Genomic DNA, 21,899 nt, shown 5'->3' on the forward strand with positions numbered 1-21,899 from the left:
CGAGTAGAGCCCTGAGGACCGGAGCGCCCACACGCTTGTAAGCAGCGTGTGCGTGCTCCCCAAACCCGATATGGTCCTCTGCTCCCGCCGTATCTGCCCCTCCCACTGACCGTACTAATCGTCCCACCCTCTCTTGACCCCCTAACCACCTCCCCCTCCACTCCCACGCCGCGTCCCTCAGACAGGCTCGGCCTTAGCCGACAGTGCCAGTGTATTTTAATATATTTAATATATTTAATATATTTAATATATTTTAATATATTTGCCAGTGTATGTAAAGCAAGCAGTAACATGGCTTAGGCATTGTATAATAGCAAAATGCATAATATTATTTTTCATTCTTCATACATTATTGAGCCAGCTTTATGGCAAATTCCAGTAAGTTTTAAAGAATGAAGTTCACTGTATTTCAGACCAAGGGCACATTCTTCTGGGAGTCCTATGATCAGTGTTGCCTTTTAAAGTTGGAAGCACCTTAACAAGATTCTAATTAGGTCTGTTTCCTAACTCCCACCAAATTATTTTCATATCTGTTCTTGAATTAAAAAAGCCTGAAATTTAGAACCATCTACTGAGCACAATTAATAATGTATTGAAATGATGTGAATTACTTCCAGGTGTTTTGCAATGCAATATTTAACACATGTGTGTTATTATTTCTCTGTTTCTCTGGTGTAGCTCAAAAAGTACAGTTTACCATAACTTAACATTTTTTTTCTCAAATTTTAGTATAAAGGAGCACATGTAAAGCCAGGATTTGCTGAATATTTCTACAGCAACCCAGCAAGATACAAAGGAAGAGAAAACATGCTGGTACATCTTAAAATTACCCTAATTGATTACTAGTATACTTTTTCAATAGCTATTTATCTCTAAACAGTTCCTTTGTTTTCTTTTAGTATTATGACACCATTGAAGATGCATTAGGTGGTGTACAAGAAGCTCACTTTGATGGACTTATCTTTGTTCACTCGGGCATATACACAGATGAATGGATATACATTGAATCTCCTATAACGATGATTGGTGCAGGTATTCAATTTGAAAATATCTTAGTATCACTTGCTTTAATTAGCCATTGTATTTAACTTTCATAAACAGAGCCATTTGCTTTATAGTCATGTGAGAAATACCAAGACAACAAGCTACAAAACTAATACGTTATTTTTTACTACACTAAGTTCCAGACAGCACTCTTTATTTCATTTCATATTAGGTTTTTTTTGTTTCTGAGGAAACATTAAAACATTGAACAAGCTCCCCCCTTCTTCTTTTCCACAATAAAGTTCAGCCTCATCAGATTTCTTTCTTAGAAAGAGACCAGCATTTAAGTTGTTTCCCTTCTTTTTAATCCAATGAATATTTCAAATAAACCCACTTATTTTGCAATAGCTGGTTTCTCTTTTTTATGATTATTTTATTGTTCTTTCTCTCTTGAGCTAAAGTAGAAATGATTATATATTTTGCACTTTTGATAAAACTAATTCACTTTATTTTTTGGTTCCTATATTTTATACTGCATATTTTTGTTGCTAAAGCCTTTCTACTGACCTTGACAGAAGCAGCTTAATAAACTGGAGTTTCCTTAGCAAAGGGATGTTAATTATAAATTTCCTAATTGTGTTCGGGGTTTTTATTTTTGTGTTCTGCAGTGGAAAGTCTTCTGTACTATAATGGAAACTTCCATGCAGTATTTTACCCCAATGTTTTTCTACATTGGATACAATTTTATTGTCAATAAATTTTTCTTTTGTCCTTAAAATATGTTATTTTAGTTTAAAGATGCTAGCCTTGCCCCTCACATTAACACAGAATTGTGTTGAAACAAATCATGAATAGGCTGGCCACTTCTTACTTTATGTCTTTTTTCTGACAGTTCGTTCTCCCCTGCCCCCAAATGGACAGGCACATAAAGAAATTAGACGTAATTTAAGATCCTAAGCAAGCCAAGATCTTGATAAATGTAGTGGCTTATATATAAAAAATAAGCAACTGTTTCCTTTTGGAACATGCTAATACATTATACTAAACAGAAAACAAATTACATTATGATGTAGTATTAAATGCCAAAAATAGAGGAGCGCAGTGGTTCACATGGTTAGGATGCTGGGTTGACTAATAGCAATGGCAGGGTGAGCACCCATCATTCACTCCAGGTCCTGTCAATCTCACAGTTTGAGAACAAGTTATCACCAGTAAATAGATAGGTACCACTTTGGTGGGTGCATTAATGGGGACATGAAAAAAGTTCCTAACTGGGTGTCCTCTAGGCAACAGTGATGTCACCAGCTAATCCTTTCAACCCAGAAGTGCCTTAGATGCTTCTGACACAAACATGACGTGCCAATAAGGAAAAGACAACCCTGCCAACTTTGAGGCACTAGAGACTAAGATATTGTGGTTGGTTGCACAGTCAGCCAGATGTTTAGACTGGATTTCAAATTTAGGTCCACCTATCAAGTCCTTCCCAAGGACCTGGATAGATGTTGTTATTTAATAATATTAAAAGTGCCTTTTGAATCGACTGATATAATTATTGGGTTAATTAAACTGCAGATACCTTAAAATCTTCATTCATTCATTTGCAACTGAATCAAACAGCTCTTCTGGTATCTCAGAACCTGCAGCAGTCAAGTTGTTTAGTTAGGTCTGTGTTAGTTGGAGATGGAAGATATATATATATATATATAACCTTTTTCATAGCATAATTTGCCATTCAAAATTCATGTAACCTGCTTTCCTCTTTTCTGAAGGAGTGAGAGGGAAGGATATATCCGGTGGTGGGATTCAAATATGTGAACAACCGGTTCTCTGTGTGGATGCCGCTTCTGGAAGTCAATTCTGGGCCTGGGCAACAAAAAATTAGCTACCAGCTCTGCCGAAGTGGTGCAAACTGGCTGAATCCCACCACTGGATATATCTCTTCCCCAAATAGCTTATAATAACTAAAAGAGTAATATTTGTGGATAGGAAAACACGATGGGAGAAAGAATAATAATTTCCAAGTGCTGTTTTCCTAATCTAATACCAATGTAATGTAGTGACTAAGGTGCAGGAAAATTGGGGTTCTAGACTACTCTCAGCCACAGAAACTCAGATGTGGCTTTGGGCCAGTCACTGACTAAGTCCAAAATGTCTGAATAAACATGTATTTATATGTATATTCCAGGCTTGTAATTAAAGCCAATAGGAGCCAGCAAAAATATTTAATCATCTGCTTGGCCGCCTCCAAATCAAAATCTTAAAGTACTCCCCTGAATCCATTTAACTCCCATGGACATTAATGGATCTTCTGGGTTGTATTCCATTTTGCCTGAATTGATCACTGCACACAGAAGAAAATAATGTTTGCTGCCTCCAGAAGAGCATTATTTGATTAAAGGTACTATTTCCATGAAACTCTTTTGTTAGTTACATGTTCATATGAGCTTGATTACAATTCATTCTCTACTGCCAACTGGGAAAGTGCCAATAGAAGAGTAAACAGTGGTCACACCTCTGTAGCAGAGTAAAGGGAAAGGAATGGAGCCACTTGCCTTCAATGGTTCTCAGTGAAAGGATCTTACTGCTCATTAGCCAAGACAACAGTCATGCACCTTGGGAATCTGAGCCCAAGATGCCCCTACAATCTCACATTGCTGGTACCCTGCAAGCAGACAACTCTTCCTACCTTCCCAATCCCTTTCCCAATTAATGGTTGATGGACGTTTTAGGTTAAAGTAGCCCTACCATTGCCTTTAATTTCTTTGCTTCTTGATCATTATTCTTAGCTGTCCATTGTGATCATTTGTGAATTATAAAACTGGCAAATGCATAGCGGATTTCACCTCTTTTGGTCAAATGTGCAATCACAAATCTTCCTACTGTGGCTGGAGCATATTCTTTGTTAGATCGTTTTTTCTATCATTCTACCAGACAGGACCAAAGAATTTACTTTTATGTCTCTAGGTACAATGAAAGACCGTCTCTTGCCCACTCTGGTAAACATCGTGTTCATCATGTTCTCTGAGATTTACACTTATGGTTATATACCTGCAGAGAGCCCAATATAGGATCTTCAACAGTTCAGTACCCCCCCCCCCCATGCATACCATATGTCTAAGCACTGCTACTATCATAGGGTTAACGCATATGTGGTTGAATTAATTTTGAAAAGTCTCTATAGTGGTATTCTCTAATCCCTCTAACACCAGTTCTTCCATTTATGGATTCTTCTTATTAGTAGTATTCATGTTTTTCCAGTTATGTTCAGGTAGAGGAATTACTCTCAAAGTGAGATCCTGTTATACATTATACTGATTGAAATTGAGACTTTCTCCTTTGATGATTTTAATATCAGAGTTGGTTACCTCATGAGGTCTCACTCTAGAACAGCCAAAATATAGGAAAACAATTCAGTACGTGTAATAGGCTACTACTTTTGTAGTTATTGTACCACTGTGTCTTCTTTTATAATTGCTGAATACATCTACCAGTTCAGTGTTGTACTGTTTGACCTCCCCATGCTCTTGAGATTTTTTAAAAAAATGAATTGTTATGATCCTTCACCATCAAGGTATTTTGTTTCTTTATTGGGTGACTATGCCAGTTGTACATTCCTATGCTGAACTATCTCCCTGTGTAACTCAAGTCCCTCTCCTCCTCCTATCAGATTTTTAGGCTTGAACTTTGCAGAAGTTCCCAAGATATTTAGGTCAAATATGTGATCACAAATCTTCCTGCTGTGGCTGAAATGTATTTTTCACTAGATTGCTTTTTCAGTCATTGTGTCAAGCAACAATAAGGACATATTCTGGCCAGTTTTTCCTAATCAGTCTAGTAAATATATTGTTACTCATTATGATTTCTGTGATTTACATTTATGGGTTGGGTGCCTGCAGAACTGTTAAACTTCAGTTTGGTATCTGTTCAATAAGGCATGGCTTGATAAGAATCCTTATTGTATGTTAATAAACAAGGTCATTTTAATTTTGCTATGCCAGTATGAAAGTACCCTTCTTGTACTGATAGTCCTCAAGAAACCACAGACCACTTAATGAATGTTCAAAGTTATGACAGATACCCCAAAACTACATACGGCCCTGTTTCAAAGTTACAACAGCTGCAGCACTCACCCACCCCGCCTCTCTTCCTTCCATCCCAACAAGACCCTGCACTGCTTGGGCCTGCTCCCCATTTCTCTTGGAAGCAGCTGCCATTTTCAGCACCCTGACAATTCCTTGCAGAAAATGGCAGCCGCTTTTGGAGCTTTCTGCTTTGATCAGCTGGCCTTTGCAAGGCTGCAAATGTCTCCTGGCTTTTGCTAGACTTTGGGCAGTTAGCTCTGCATACAAAACCGGCAGCTTCAGGATAAACTTTTCAAAACCTTTCCCTTGTTTAATCCCTCCCTCTTTGAGGAAGTCACAGTTCTTCAATGAAGAAAACACAAAAAACTGGAAGGGTTGGACTTTTGCTGTCTCCCCACCCCCATCCCTCACAGCTAAGTGCTAAAACTAAACTCTCTGCCTCTGCTCTCTAATTTCTAACCCTTTTAAAAACCTTACCTTAATTCCAGGCTGAACAGTAAAGGGATGGAAGCAAGCAAGCAAAGAACATCTTTCTGCAGCTTTTTGCCTTGAGGAGTTGCTAAAAAAAAAAATTCAGCTCCAAAAGTTTAGCTGACACTGGTCCTTGCAAAGCTGTTTGTGTGACTTAAAAGGCAAGTCCTAGTGGATCCATTGTCTCTCCTATTTTGCTGCATGTGTACTGTATCCTGCTAAACTTTTGGAGCTAATAGGGAGAAAGTTCTGAAAGCTAGAGAACTGGTCCTTTTTTTACCCCAGAAAGACAGACCACCTTGGCAGGAGAAAGGGTAGGAGCAGAATTAAGAAAGGCAGGCACACCCAGTGTTTTCCTTCACCATTGTTTCTCGCTGGAAGACAGTTGTTCAGCTGGCCAGCATGCTGTCATAGGAAGTACCCAGGGGGTAAGAAGCCGAGCATGGGATATCTTGGAGTGGGGGAGGCCTGAGGCAGATGGGCCTGTCCCTGCACTAGACCTCCCAGTATCTCCCTGACCTCCACTTAAAGATCATATATTTGTTTAATGAATGCAACAATAGCTAGTTGTTACTTGAGGCAGTTTATTTAACATTTGTCCCAACTTCCAACTCAATGGACTACTTGTACTCCCATCACTGAAACTGGGTTTTCAAACAGACCACTGAACCTGTTTAAAAAAAACCCTGGAACAATTGAGGCAAAGCTGTAGTGATAGAAAATTGGCTGCATGTGAGTGAACTTTGTTTGTTTTTGTCCATCAAGATCCCATGGAACCCTAGGGCTCCACAAACCTTAGTTAGAAAAGCCTAAATTAAGTTATGCTTTTTCTTTCTCCCATATTTCCCATAGCTTAAACATTAAGCCTGCTGCTTCTCAAACATGGAGCTAAATGGTTACTGTATGTAGTCAACAGTTCTGCCCTAAAATATTTCTAATGTAATCCAACATTTACCATCCATCAGTTTATGGCTCAGTTATAAAACTTCCATTCTTTCTTTGCAGATTATCCAAATCATAGTGGCACATGTAGATGGCTCCAGAGGAGCCATTTTCCTCCCATTATTGCAACTCTGTATTCTTCAGGTACTTGTATTCAAGATCTCCTGCATAACAACAGTTAAAGTAATTACTCTCCAATTACTAGGCAAGTTTATGAGCTAGTTTTAGTATCTCCCTCCCTCCCCCCCAAAATCAAAAAGTGCTGTTTTCATAGAAAACCGATCTATTCCCCTTTACATCACAAAAATACAAGAAATGTATGCAGAATCTTGCCACTTTAACTTGCTCATATATATTATTCTCTTTTAAGAGTAGAATATTTGCTAAGAATTCTTGATTTGTAAACTTAACCATTTCAAAAAAATTTTATTAATCAAAACTCTGAGATACTTATTCTTTGGAAATTTTTCAGTCTAGGTTGCTAGAAGAAAACAGGCATAATAGATATACATTCAGTTAATTGTTTTCCCATCTGCTATCGGTAGGTACTGGTCCTCCAGATGAATAGGAGACAATTCACCCTCTTGGTTTGCCTGCATCAAATCCCTCTGCTGGTGACTGATTTTAAATATTGTTACATGACCAGATTGTCAAGGTTATTTCAGAAAATTCCATAGTAGACTGGTCCATAAACAAACAAGAAGTCCAAGGTTTTTCTTGCACCTTCCATTATAGGTTTGGCATTGACAGATACATTGCTGTATTTTCATTTTTAGTAATCCATACTTAGAAACCACAGCAGTATCAGAATCAACAGCTAGAAATGGTAATTGTATCCTTCAGCAAATTCCACTGGTATAACCCCAAATGTGATCTGCTTACATCATAGGCCATGATGCAATGCCTAACCTTTTGTAGTAGGGTCAAAGTAGACGTCTCAAGTCTCCCAGCAATGCCTTCATTTTATCTTTCTGCTGTGCTTTAGGTCCTCAGCTTGCTACTGCCAGACAATGGGTTTTTTTTGGGGGGGGGCACATTCCAGGTTTGACTATACCTGTTTCATACTTTTTTCTTGATCTTGATAAGCTGCTGGGACCATCTTCGCTTGCAGGAGGAAGGAATGATTGTGATGGGGAGGTAGTGTAAAGTAATGTCAGAAGAATGTAGGGAACACCTTAATTGTATTAGGCATGTTAAACTAGAGAGAGGTTAAAGTACATTCCAGGACCCTCAGGGACTCTTGTTTCCTGACGCCCCGTATCTCAGAGGGTTGACTGAAGAGCATTTGCTTTGTTTCAGAATCTCGAATGAAAACCAAGTGTACTTAATATTGCTGAATAGATTCAGTTACATATGTCATATTCAAACAACATGGTCATCTAGTCTTACATGGTCATCTAGTCTTTTGAAAAAATGTTTTTTTTTTATTGCTTTTCAATGTCCTGTGTAATTTGTGTTTTTAGCTTTGGGAAAGGGAGACTGAAGGTGAACATGATTAAAGCATATAAACATTATAAATATTGTGAAGAACTTTGATAAGTTTTCATCCTCCCAGAACAATAGGATTTGAATTCTTCCAGTGAAGCTTATTGGAAGATTTAGATAAAAGAGATAGCACATACTTAACCTAACTATGTATTTCATGTTATGATCACTAACTTGGAAGTTTAAACAGGGACTGGATATATTCAAAAATGAGAATTTGTGGTGCCACTATTGCTTTCTCTGCATGGTCTATGCCCTGTTCCTCAGTAGTCTTGGCATCAACCAAGAGTCGAATACTTCCTTGTTTCCCGATCTCTTCCCTCTCACCATTCCCCTCAGCTGTCATGGTGTGGAATTTTACGCACATCCCTATATCTCCCAGTTTATTATGGCTGTTATTCTGAGTGTAAGCCAAGGAGCCAAGGAGTGTAAGGGGCAGTGTGCAGTGGTTTATTACCATCAAAAATGTCATCTTATTGAATCTTGTTTCTAAGACAGTCCAAGTGTTATCTCAAGGTCTTGATTAGCAGCATTTTTCCCCTTTTATATGTTAGTATTTATATGTATTATTCTGGAAATACTTACTGATGAAGTCATATAGAATTTAATTCAAATATATGTAATTAATGGCAAAAGTATTTTAAGAGGGACAAATTTAGCTTTTATTTATATTGAATTTGTCAAAATAAATTATAGGGTAGGTGGATTATATGTAAGTGTTCCTTTTAAAAATGTAACATGAAGACCAAAATAGGGATTTTGCAGTTTTCCTGTTTGTACGTTCTGATTTTGTTCTTCTCCATGTGCATTATTTTCATAAAATTCTCTAAAATAAAGTTTCTTTAGTTTTATTTTAAGATAAGGCAGAATATTCTTAACGTTGTATTCATATTGAATAATAAATATCAAGAGGGATTATTTTTTAATAATATCCTTTATTTTTATATTTATATCTTGTATTTAATTATATATTTTATTTCTAACATTATGGCCTGTTTTTCTGATAACAGATGATACCCAAAGCAATTAAGAACAATGTAATTAAAATGCAATTAAGAACATCCAAAGGCATTAAAACTGTATAAATCTCAACCTTTTTGCAGCTTTAATAAGCAAACCTGTTTACATATCAAAAAGCCTGATTCTATGTTCATTGTTTTTAACTTACAGTAATTCTAGTATTTGTATGTTATTGTGTACTATTTCAAGAGTTTTCTTGAGTAGCAACATTCAAATATATTAAGTAATAAAAAGAAAGCTACCCTGATCTCTCCTGCAAGGCAATCCGGTCTTTAGGGGGAGCCCCTGAGAAGGTACTAGTTTATGTTTGTACTTCATACAAAAACTTCCTCTGAATATCTAATCCCTTGCCAGGCTGAGACAGGTTTTCACATAGATCGTTCCCATTTCTGTAGAATTTATATTTTATAATCAGTACTTTAAATTCTGCCCTTTAAATAAACTGGCAACAAGTGCTGTTTTTACTAACAAGAAAGTTATACAGTCAACTGCAGTCCTAGTCAAGAGTTCTAGAGCAACTGAAGTTTGATCACTTTTAAAAAGTAAGCCCATGTAGAGTTCATTTTTTTCATCGTGTGCGGTATAACTAAAGCATACATTATTGTGATCAGATTTGACATTCTAAGAAATAGAAACAGTTTACATACTAGTTCTACCGATGCAAATATATTCTTGACAACTGCAGGAACTAGGGCATTTAAATGCAGGGCAGAATTCAGATTGATTGATTGATTATGTGCCATTAAGTTAGTGTCTGCATAATCTGGCCTTCTAGTGATGCAATTGAGTCCATCTATTTTGTTGCTAGTTCGCATAGCCCTGTGACTTACTTGATAAAATACATGTTTCTCCCATGCTGTATAAATTGATGCCTTTGCTGTCCTTGCTAATGTGATCATTCACTTCTAGCATTTTCCTACATTACTACTATCGATATAGGTACCTGTTTGCTTTATCTGGGCAGCTTGGGTGACCCAGCTGAAAGTATACTCTTGTCCTACACTCCTGTTATTCTTAGCTCATTCCATCCAGGGTATTCTTCCTCACCATCTTAATGAAGCCACATAATGGGGTTTGAGGGGACTGAATCCAGAAGCACACCCAAAGTACAATCCATGTCTTCAGGGCAATTCTCTAGAACAAAAATGAATTGTCCTTCCTTGATCTATATTTGGACTGTTCAGAAATATTTCTTACACATTTATATTGAATTTTGATTTGTCCCTATCCATCCCCTTATCAATATCAGATGGAATGGATACCTTCCTTAGATTTAATGGAAAAAATGTTCCAAAATGACAGCATGTTTCCTGTGCTGAATTTATCTTGAAAATGAACTCTTTCATTTTTACAGCTGGCTAGTTTGTACATTAGCACTGCTGAAATTAAAATTGAAATGATTAATTATAACTTTGTGCTCCTGGTGGTTTTTCAAATAGATATTCATTTGCTTAAACTTAGTGCAGATATAGGTATCATTATAACTTATTTTGGTTTTAAGAACTTTACAATAATATATAACAACCTGAACTCTTTAATACTTTATAATCAGTTTTGTGTTCTGTTTCTTTGCCCTGAATGAGATTATGTTGTGAAGTCAATATTGGCTCATGACAACTCTATGGATAGTTGTTCTCTCTTCAGTTAGGTGACTGATTGTTATTAGAATAACAACCATGACTCTTGTTGTCGTATTAATCCATTGCATTGCTGGTTTTCTTTTGTCTGTGTATTTTCTTAAATAAGCACAAAGATTTTCTCTTTGCTTGTCATGCCCACTGTATGAAAGTCATTGTTTGTAATTTGAGCTTTGATTGAGGGTATAGTTTCTTCTATTAAAACTAAAATTAATGTCTGATTTAAATATGAGAAAAAACAATTTTTGAATTTTTGTAAAATAAAGTTACTGGACTGAATGTCTCAATATACTTAAAACAATCCAAACTGTCATCTGAACTGTTCAATATAAAGTTTGATTTTGAAAAAAAAAATGAGGGCAGATCCTGTGTTATTACTTTTTAAAGGAACTAGAAACTGTGGTTTGTAATTTTCATCTAGTAATTTATTTACAAATTTTATATTTTTGTAAAGCTCCTGGGAAAGTAGCAGATAAAGTTATTATTGAAAACACAAGAGATTCAACCTTTGTCTTCATGGAGGGATCAGAGGATGCTTATGTTGGTTATATGACAATCAGGGTAAGAAGAAACATGGGCAAATACTTGTCTTGAACCTACTCCACTGAAAGAAATGAATAGCTAGTAAAGGGATTTATTGTATGTTATTTCAGTTTAACCCTGATGACAAATCTGCACAACACCACAATGCGCACCATTGCTTAGAGATTACAGTCAACTGCAGTCCAATAATAGATCATTGTATTATTCGAAGTACTTGTACAGGTAAGTAATTTCTTTGTAGAAATAATTAAATAGCAAACATTATTTGTAGATAATATCTAAATTGTGTGTATGTGTGTAATAGAACCTGCTTTCCTAGGTGATGGAATTTCATGTGTTAATATGAACTTTCAACCTAATGAGCTTTACTTTTTAAATGTTTGTTCACTTGTTCCCAGGTGTCCTTAACAGATAATTTATGGTAGGGATATGCAAAAGTTCCATTCTGAGGAGTAGTTGAAAATGTTATGCTTCTTACAGCTCATCCCAGTCCAGCTGTTCTGGGAGTGGTCTGGTAGACTTCCAGAACAGGAGGTGGTTTGTTGTATTCTTACTCCACAGAGCTCTAGAGCAGAGTATTTTGTATATTCTTAATTTAGTACTATAGATTGCTACACTGCTCTTTGTCTTCTGTAAGAAGTAATTTACTTAGCTTAGTATTGTATTTTGAAAGGCCAAGATTACATAAATTGCAATAACTATTCAAGTTATTCTAGTTGCAAAAACAACTGGTGGCATTTGTTTCACATATATTATGAAAGTCAGACACTTACTTCATTTTTTATATGTACAAACTTCATTTTCAGTTGGTTCTGCAGTTTGTGTTAGTGGGCAAGGGGCTTGTCCCACTATCAAGCATTGTAACATAAGTGACTGTGAAAATGTTGGACTCTACATCACAGATCATGCACAGGTAACACTTCTTGCATTTTTCTTTTTTGCTATCTCTTCTATTGTTTTTTTAAGTATTTTAACTCATTCTAAAGCCATTCTTTTCCAACCTTTTAGGGGATATATGAGGATAATGAGATTTCTAATAATGCATTAGCTGGGATTTGGGTTAAAAACCACGGAAACCCTATTATAAGACGAAATCACATTCATCACGGGCGAGATGTTGGTGTTTTCACATTTGACCATGGCATGGTAATGTATATATATATATTTCTCTATGTGCATAAGTACACAAGCAAATATAGATAGATGTGTTTTGCAGACAGATTTTTATGTGAATGTATGTCTCTTGGGAAGTGAAGCTTTTGTGAACATTCAGGATGTTTTTGTTAGTTCATTAGTCTCCTTACCAAAGTAATGAATTCTCTTGCATCTATAGAACAAGTATATAGTATGTTTAACAGGGAAATTGAAGTCAAGAACCTTGAGAAATAATTGCCTTCAAGATGTCCTTATGTTCCATAACTCCTATTCTCTGTGTATTTAAGAGACACAATCAATTGCCACTTAAAAACTTAAACTCTTCTAATGCTATTTTCAATCCTTCAATCATTGCTCAGAATTGTCTCTGTAATACTTGTATATTAATGTGGCAGCTTTTTTCTATTGTCTCAACTTAAAAATATAACTGCAAATTCTCTTTACTTTTCCCCCCCTTCCAATCTTGGTTACAAAGGCACTGTTGTTTTATATTCCAGCAAGACATAAAGTGGGAACTGCAAACAGTGAAAGCTTGAAATGAATGAGTTTTTTCTCTCTTCGTTTTATATTTGGATATGTAGTCGCAGTTGGGATGATGTTTGCATAAATCCCATATCACAGTATCTGAGTTTTGCTATTTTTACAATTACATCTTGACCTAACTGGGAAACTATCATATTTAACATGTACTGAATTGGAATTGTCTACAGTTCCAATTCAGAAATATTTAGTATTTTGATAGGGGTGTATTTGAATTTCTGCTTCTTGGTGCTGCAACAACACAAGACGTTATGTGTTACAAGTTGCCATTTTTACAATATTTGTGTTAGTTTAGCACTTTTTGGAACTGTTTCTTGGTTGCCAGTATGGGTAGTTAGTTTTAAATGTGCTTCTATGTTGGTTCTTTCATTTCAAACATTGGACATTATTGCCAAGAACCTGACTTGAGCTTCCATATTTCTGGCATAAATTATCTTTATTATATTCCCTGAGTGCCAGAAACAATATTTATTTACTAACCGTATGTCACTGCAAAGCTTTGATGCTACTTCTTTTAAAATATTATTGCTAGACAGAATGTTTGCCTTCAGAAAAAGAACAGCAGGCTTGACAGGTCATTCTGTGATTTTATCTAATTTTAATCCAAAGTCAATGTAAAATCCTTTTATTCCAAATTAATAATCAAGAGGCTACATTGACACTTTCCTCTAAAATAAAATCTGATAAAAGTCAGTTTATTAAAACCATACTTCATTACAGATCTGGAGGAAGTTTGGATGTTATGATTTAATATTTAAAAATTTGTTTCAAAATATGTTCTTCTCTGTTTGAATGGATTTCCTGCATTTTAAAAATTTCATGTTCAAAACTGTTAGCATCCTCCAAAGGTATTTTGAAACAAACTCGGATGCATAGACTAACAATAGAAACTTTTCTTTTCTTTTCTTTTTTGGTGCACTATTGAGCTTTTCTTATCCTTTAGACTGAGATCACAAGGAATGGTGATGACATGAGGACTTCTCTGGAAGAGGCAGAAAATGTTGGCCTTTGTTTCAAAAGTTAAACTTAATAATACATCTACATTAACTTTAATACTTAAAAATTAAAATAACATATCAAAAAATCTGCAATGTATTGTGGAATTCAGTCAGCACAATTGGGAAAGAGGCTCTAAGTGTTGCAAAAACCGGATTGAAAGCTGCATGTAGTTTGTAGGCCAGGATTATACAGCTCTCTATCATATATAATTTTTGCTATGTAAATCCGTCTTGTGAAAATAATCTAGGGTTGAAAAAATGGGCTTCATATATTCTACTGCTGTTAAGGGTCCAACAGATGATGTGAAAGAATACAATAACGTTTTTCTTAATAACATTATTTTCATGTCGTAGAAATAAATAATAGCCAGCTCCGTGTAGTGGTTAAAGCACCAAGCTAGAAAATGGGAAACTGAATTCTAGGCTTGCCTTAGGCATAAACCCAGCTGGGCCAATCCCTCTCACTGGGACCTAGGAAGAAGACAAGAACAAACCACTTCCCAAAATGTTGGCAAGAAAACTGCAGGGACTAAAATGCACTGTAAATAAATAGTATTACATATTCTTGTATAGTGACATGTTTCATTACAACTGTTAAGTAGGTGGTCAGAAAATAATTTCTTCCTATTGTTTCTCCTTGCCTCCCAACATTCACTCTCCCCTTCCTCTTCTCTCCCCCGGTCTCGTGTTTAGGGTTATTTTGAAAGTTGCAACATACATAGAAATAGAATAGCTGGTTTTGAAGTGAAAGCATATGCAAATCCTACTGTAGTTCGTTGTGAAATCCACCATGGGCAAACTGGAGGAATCTATGTTCATGAAAAAGGAAGAGGACAATTTATAGAAAATAAAATCTATGCAAACAATTTTGCTGGTGTATGGATTACTTCAAATAGTGATCCAACCATAAGGTACTATCTTTATTATTTACCCTAGATGGATTGCAAAATATTTTCTGTAGGTTATTTTAGTAATTTGAAAATAATCTAGCTTCTAAATTAGCATTTGAAGCAGGACCCAGAAGTTATCTGGATATGAAACCTTGTATTTATTCTAAGCTCTCCAGATTAAGAGCATATTATACCTGCAATTATAACATTTAAAAAGTAAATTGAGAGACAGGTAATCTTTTATTGTGTTGAAGACTATATTGTATTATGTGAATTGTTGAGGAACTAAAGGAAACTATTGGTGGGTCCAGGGCTAAAAATGTTTTTTTCCTCAATGATACCCTGTTCTCTTGCTTTCTCTGTCCCTTGCCGCTCCCTCTTCCCCCTAAGCAGCAGACTGCAAAAAACTCTTGGGGAGGGGCAGAGGAAGGAGAGATCAGGTTGAAGCATTTGGAATTAATTTGATGACCTAGTTTAAAAAAATTCATACCTGACAAAGTTATTTTCTGGTTTTAAACCTTTAGGGGCAATGCAATTTTTAATGGAAATCAAGGTGGAGTCTACATATTTGGTGATGGAAGAGGTCTTATTGAAGGAAATGACATTTATGGTAAACAAATATTTGCTCAGTTGCATTTAATATACTTTGTGACCTATATGCCACCTTTTCTTACATTTTTCCTATTCCAACAGGGAATGCATTAGCAGGAATACAAATTCGAACTAACAGCTGTCCTATTGTTCGGCACAATAAGATTCACGATGGCCAACATGGTGGTATATATGTGGTAAGCATAGTTTTGTAGTAAACATTGGAAGATTCATTATTTAGCTTTATTTTCAATATTAATTGTGTAGATAATTGGGAGAAGAAAAGAAAAAAAAACACATCATGAACATGAATTCCTATAAGAGTTCTAATGTACATGAAAAGGAGGGGTGAGTTTGCTGTCAACATGTGCTCCTCCTTTGCTCCAATCCTTATATACATCTTGGACTGCTGACAAAGTGTGAGCTGTAGTTTGATTTAACAGTAGTATTTATAAAAGAAACTCCTCCCCCCCCACTCCATCCATCCATCTGATTTTTATGCACTCAAGTTCCACTGACTCTGGGCAATTGAGAAAGCAGAATGAGTGCTATTCTCAGATATTATAATATTTCATGTTATGAGAGCATGCAGTTTTGTGTGATTGTGGCCAGACCAAAATATGTGTTTAACTTAAGCAGTGGTGGTGTAGTGTGGGGAAAATAAATAAAGAAGCAGCAGCATTAAGGTGAGGTGAGGGAGAGGAAGGCTCTGACAAAATCAGGTAAGTTGGATCAGTGGGGCATCTAAGGAGGAAGTTAAGGGAAAAGAGGGCTATGAGGATCAGTAGGCAGCCTGGCACGCAGGCCACACGAAGGAGTGGTGGAATGAGAGATGAGGTGCATCAATCTCACTTTACCTGCCCTGGATTTTTGTTTTAGCCAAATGCTGGAACCCAAAATGCTCGATTTTGGTTTGGTTAGAGTTAGACCATGGCCTATCTGAAACCAAAGTTCTTGGTCCCCAAATGTTTGCTTCAGATTTGAACAAAACACATTTCTCACTTTGTAGATATCCCTCTCCCCATTTGCTTGTAACCCTGAACAGAAAAAAACCCTAGGAATTGACCAAATTGATTGCAGGTTCAACTTGATTTGCATACTTTTGTTTTGTTTCAGCATGAAAAAGGTCAAGGTGTGATTGAAGAAAATGAAGTTTACAGTAATACCTTGGCTGGAGTCTGGGTTACAACAGGAAGCACTCCAGTTTTAAGAAGAAATAGAATACATAGTGGTAAACAGGTATGTTGCTTACTATTATGTAAGTTACAGAAACACTAGTTTCAAATGTTTTACTATTTTTTATGTTTATGCTTTAGGTTGGTGTTTATTTCTATGACAATGGGCATGGAGTATTAGAAGACAATGATATCTATAACCATATGTACTCAGGAGTTCAAATCAGGTAAAATATACTTTTATGTACTTCCTTAAAAGAGGCTTAGTATATAGATCTGTTGTTTTCATTCAGCGACTTCTCTTCCTTTTCCTTTAAAATGATCCACACATGGGATTGTGTCTGTCAGGGTTTGTTTGTATATCTTGCTGTTTTCTTCTCTTTAATAAGAGTGATTTTTCAAATGATAATCCAACTACAAATGGGGAAGGACAGTTGTCATTCATTGGCTAGAATTATACTCAGCATAAGCTTAATTGGGACTTAAGTGGTTGACTTTGAATGAACTGATTTGTATCTATATGAATAGTCTATCATGAAACATGCTTATCTTATCAGCACACTTTGGCTTCCTTGAGAATGTTCCTTTCTCCAAATTAGCATCTCTCAGAAATAAGTTTGATACAGTGAGGAACTACATTGAAAGTGATAAATCCTTAAATTGGGGGGGAATGCTATAATTATAATTATATAATTATAATTTTGTTACCATTGAGGGAAAAACCATATTTTTGGAAGCAAACACATAACAAAACATGAGGGTCACAGAGAAAACAAATTAAATCTAGTCATATCTGAGTCCTTTTAAAATAGTGAAATTTATCACTCTGTTTAGGAATTCTGCTTGTAGTCAGATGATAAGTATTCAAAGCTCATCCAGAGAGGATGTGGTTATGTTCTTTAATGCTTCCATTTTCTTTTCAGTCTTTACTTCAAAATAAGATTCTTTTATCTGGAAGCATCCCCTTCGCTTACTTTACTAAGTGAGATTAGCTTGACTAATAATATTTGCATGAGAAGCAATTGAGTTAATATGTGGTGCCATGATATCCACTACCAACCACATAGAGGAGAAACCTGCTGCCAGTCAATTCCCTAACTTCAACCTAGCCCCATGCCTGTGCTCTTGTCCCAATGTCTTGCCCAAGCCGAGTCAGTTTGTTCAATGGCTGTTTGATAACATGCAGTTAAAAAGAGCTGCAGCAAGATTATTGGAAGTGGAATGAGATAACTCGCCACGGCCAATTTCCTGCGGGACCACTCACCGCAGGACAATTTAACAATTCAATTATTTAAAATAATTAAAAATGTATTTTAATTTTTGTCTTTCACATTTCATTTTGTCCCTCCTTTTGCATCTTTTCTTTAATATTTCTATTCCACCATTTCTTCAATATTGTCATAGACCCTATTGAGGGGAGGAGATTCCCCCCCCTCTGCAACACTCCTTCCCCCAAGATAGCTACTTCCCCATAGCTCTTGGCAGTGATCTGGAATAGGACCATTGGAGGAAGGGGAATGAAGTAACTCTTGGGCTGAAAAGAGTGCATTACCCTGTTCTCTGTGACATAAAATTGTTTAAAGATTAAAAAAAAAGCCCTACATAGAGAAAGTGCAAGAAAAAGCAAGCAATATGCACAAATAAGGTTTAAATATGCTAAATAATGCTATGAAGTGAGTAGTATGTATGCATATGCTGTTTGCCCTAAATAAATAAATTCCATGTCCATCTGAATACATTTCCTTCAGAGGCCAATCTCAGAGTATGCAAGATTTGGCATTGAGATAAATGCAAATAAATTATTTGTATATGTGCCAGGATGATGTGAGAAGAGATATTAGCGTCCTAGTTTTGGTCCAAACTCACCAGACATACGTAAATAAAATGTTAACATTGCTAACAGTGCCCTTCCACTTACAAGTGAATTTTATTTTATCAATAATAAATTATAAGTACATTTTGAGTAACATGTTTGCTTATGCACAGAACTGGAAGTAACCCCAAAATTAGGCGCAACAAGATTTGGGGAGGCCAGAATGGTGGAATTCTTGTTTATAATTCGGGTAAGTTCAACTTTACTTTGCTTAATTTTAAAAAATGCAAACTTTTTCCACATTGCCAAGGTCTTAAATTTTGCTTTTACCTTATAAAGGGCTTGGTTTTATAGAAGACAATGAAATTTTTGACAATGCAATGGCTGGAGTATGGATTAAGACCGATAGTAATCCTACATTAAGAAGAAACAAAATCCACGATGGCAGAGATGGGGGAATCTGCATATTTAATGGAGGCAGAGGTTAGTATCTTCTTATTTTTACCATATCTTTATTTGTATTATATTTTCTAATAGTCTGGTTCTGATAAAAATAAAAATTGAATTCCATATCTAGAATGTGTTCAGAATCTTCACTTGAATGGAACTGAAAATGCTAGCCCCAGATTGGCTGATTACTGCTTTCCATAGCATTTCTGGGAGATGGAATTGATGTTAACTTACCATTTGCCTTTAAACTATTCTTTATAACAGATGGATAATATATGTTCTTTTTTATCCTTGAATGACAATAAATTTCTTATTTACACCAGAGAAATAAGTTCAAATATTGTGGTTCTACTGGTTTGGCCAAGCAACTACCAACTTAAAAACAGCTCCTAATTTGATTGTTTTGGTTGGCTAAGAAAATCGTTCCCACTAACTGTAAAAATGGAACTAGCTCTCGTGAGCCATCCAAAATAGTTTGGCGTACATTATTCAAAATTCCACTGGTGTAATTTTAGCCTTTTTTGGGGGGGGGGGGGCACGATTGTGGAATTGATTGAAGAAAACAATATGCAACATTAGCTCATGTAGGTCTCTGATTTAAGTTTTTTTTTTATTAAATGGTCATAGGAATTCAGCTATGCTAGCTTTTAACATAAAATGCTTATTAATATTAAAAGGAAATTTGTACTAATATTAGCATATTATAGGAGTAAATGTCTGACTGAAATTAATGTTCTTGTTTTGGTATTAGGCCTTCTTGAAGAAAATGATATCTTCAGGAATGCACAAGCTGGAGTTCTTATCAGCACAAATAGTCATCCTGTGTTACGGAAAAATAGAATATTTGATGGATTTGCGGCAGGTTTGTGTTTGATTTGTATTGATTTTAGCACAGAAGAGTGGCAGATTTAAGCAGCTTAGTAATGGTGGCAGGGCCTTGCTAGTACTGAATATATATCCTGGGAGACACACATTGACATTTTAATACATTTCAAAAACAATAATTTTGCTATTATATAAAAGTTCAGTTGTGGTTTTTTCTTTTTTTTAGAAGGTGTCATAGCCAAAGCAACATATTTCAAACAGCTTAGCATTCTTCATGATATTTGCAGTTACTTTCTCCCAAATGTTAGTGGTAGCTATGTTAATTTGTTTAGAAAAAAAGTAGTTTCTTCTGGCATCATCCCAAACCAACATTGCCATTGTGAATAGGAGCTGAATTGCTTTATGTTGAAATCAAAAGATCTGTAATTTTTCATGAAATGTAGTTGTCTGCTCAGTCCCCCGTCATACTACCAGTTATACTACCCTGTGTAAACATGTCCTTTGGGGAATGTTCAAAGACTAGCCGATGATGATGATGATAATAATGATAATGATAATAATAACAACAACAGACAAATTCGCTATTAGTCAATTGCAAAAGGCGGCCTTACTAGGAACTGCTTCCATCCTGCGACGATATCTGTAATACCATCAAACATCCACATCTGCCTATCCCAGGTCCTTGGTAAGGACTCGATAGGTAGAAAAAATGCCAAATCCAGTCTGAACATCTGGCTGACTGTGCGATGATTAATATAATAATAATAATAATAATAATAATAATAATAATAATAATAATAATAATAATAATAATAATAATAATAATAATAATAATAATAATAATAATAATAAAAATAAAATAATGTTGGAAGGGACATTGGAGTTCATCTAGTCCAACCCCCTGCTCAGGCAGGAAACCCTATACCATTTCAGACAAATGGCTGTCCAGTCTCTTCTTAAAAACTTCCAGTGTTGGAGCATTCACAGCTTCTGGAGGCAGGTTGTTCCACTGATTGTTCCAACTATTAGGAAATTTCTCCTTAATTCTAGGCTGCTTCTCTCCTTGATTAATTTCCATTCGTTGCTTCTTGTCCTGCCCTCAGGTGCTTTGGAGAATAGCTTGACTCCCTCTTCTTTGTGGCAGCCCCTGAGATATTGACACACTGCTATCATGTCCCCCCTCGTCCTTCTCTTCGTTAAACTTCTGTTGCTCTTCTCTGTACTCTTTCTAGAGTCTCAACATCTGTTTTACACCGTGGTGACCAAAACTGGATGCAGTATTTAATCAATAATTACTGAGATTTACCAAAGTTAAAGCAGCATTTTGCTTTTGTTGAATGTCTTGGCATAAGATGTCATGTTACTCTTTAAGAACAAACTTGCACATAAACATACCAGGCTGTTATACTAGAGCATCTCAAAGATAATGGCAGGCTGCACATAGTAAACATGTATAATTCCCAAGTAAAAACTGCAATGCTACTGACATAATTAACTTTAAAAAGTTCTTTATGTATAACAGTGTTTTATGTTGAATAAAAATTAATGTACAGTAATTCCATGCTTTGGGTTGCTGCTGTTTTTAGGAAAATTTCATTTGAAAATTTGAAAAGCCCTTTATATAATCCCAAACCTCATTTCTTGCCCTGCCCCATCCCATTTGTATTCATAGGATTGAACCTAACCACCTGTTTCCTAAAGCAGTGCTCCAATGTTTAATACAAAATGTTGATACTTGAATTCTGAAAGTTGTAGTCAGTTTTAGCATGAGTGCATCTAATGAGTGCTTTTTCCTAGTTGGCATTATTTTTAAGCCATTTGGAAATTACTTAACTGGTAAAATACAAGTTCTGTGTTTATTAAAATATTTTTTCTTTTTAACTAAGGTATTGAAATAACAAATCATGCAACTGCAACTTTAGAAGGCAATCAGATTTTCAATAATCGTTTTGGAGGTTTATTTCTAGCCTCTGGGGTCAATGTGACAATGAAAGGTACGTAAATTATGCTTATTTGTAGCATACCAAAACTGTTAGAACATTTTTACTTTTGCACAGTAAACAATTATCTATTTTCATAAGCATGGCTGTTTAAAAATAAGGAATCATCTTAACATTTAGAACATGTATCAACTTTTTTCACTGTTAACAAGCACAATCCAGTCAGCCATCCACTGAAGGAAAGGTATCTCACAGTAGAACTTACTTTTGTAATGAGTACTGTGGTAATTTGATGTAAAGAAAAATCTTCTATTCAGAGCTAGTTCATGTCCTGATTGCTAGATTGTGAACTTTCACA

General features: G+C 35.7%; 1 protein-coding gene across 1 annotated transcript in view; it reads left to right on the forward strand.

The window, feature by feature from the left end:
* The window catches only part of FBXO11 (F-box protein 11), a 39,545-nt gene that overhangs the window by 15,691 nt on the left and 1,955 nt on the right, over positions 1-21,899 (forward strand). Inside the window, exons 5-19 of the mRNA XM_015818975.1 lie at positions 730-813; positions 900-1,032; positions 11,076-11,182; positions 11,275-11,386; positions 11,971-12,077; positions 12,173-12,310; positions 14,551-14,768; positions 15,272-15,357; positions 15,441-15,535; positions 16,455-16,577; positions 16,655-16,740; positions 18,500-18,576; positions 18,666-18,809; positions 19,528-19,638; positions 21,488-21,595. Of these exons, the coding sequence (XP_015674461.1) occupies positions 730-813; positions 900-1,032; positions 11,076-11,182; positions 11,275-11,386; positions 11,971-12,077; positions 12,173-12,310; positions 14,551-14,768; positions 15,272-15,357; positions 15,441-15,535; positions 16,455-16,577; positions 16,655-16,740; positions 18,500-18,576; positions 18,666-18,809; positions 19,528-19,638; positions 21,488-21,595 (1,729 nt within the window). The remainder of the gene's footprint in view (positions 1-729; positions 814-899; positions 1,033-11,075; positions 11,183-11,274; positions 11,387-11,970; positions 12,078-12,172; positions 12,311-14,550; positions 14,769-15,271; positions 15,358-15,440; positions 15,536-16,454; positions 16,578-16,654; positions 16,741-18,499; positions 18,577-18,665; positions 18,810-19,527; positions 19,639-21,487; positions 21,596-21,899) is intronic.

Source organism: Protobothrops mucrosquamatus, unplaced genomic scaffold (assembly GCF_001527695.2).
Source record: "Protobothrops mucrosquamatus isolate PMUCROS unplaced genomic scaffold, P.Mucros_1.0 scaffold835, whole genome shotgun sequence".
Taxonomy (NCBI): domain Eukaryota; kingdom Metazoa; phylum Chordata; class Lepidosauria; order Squamata; family Viperidae; genus Protobothrops; species Protobothrops mucrosquamatus.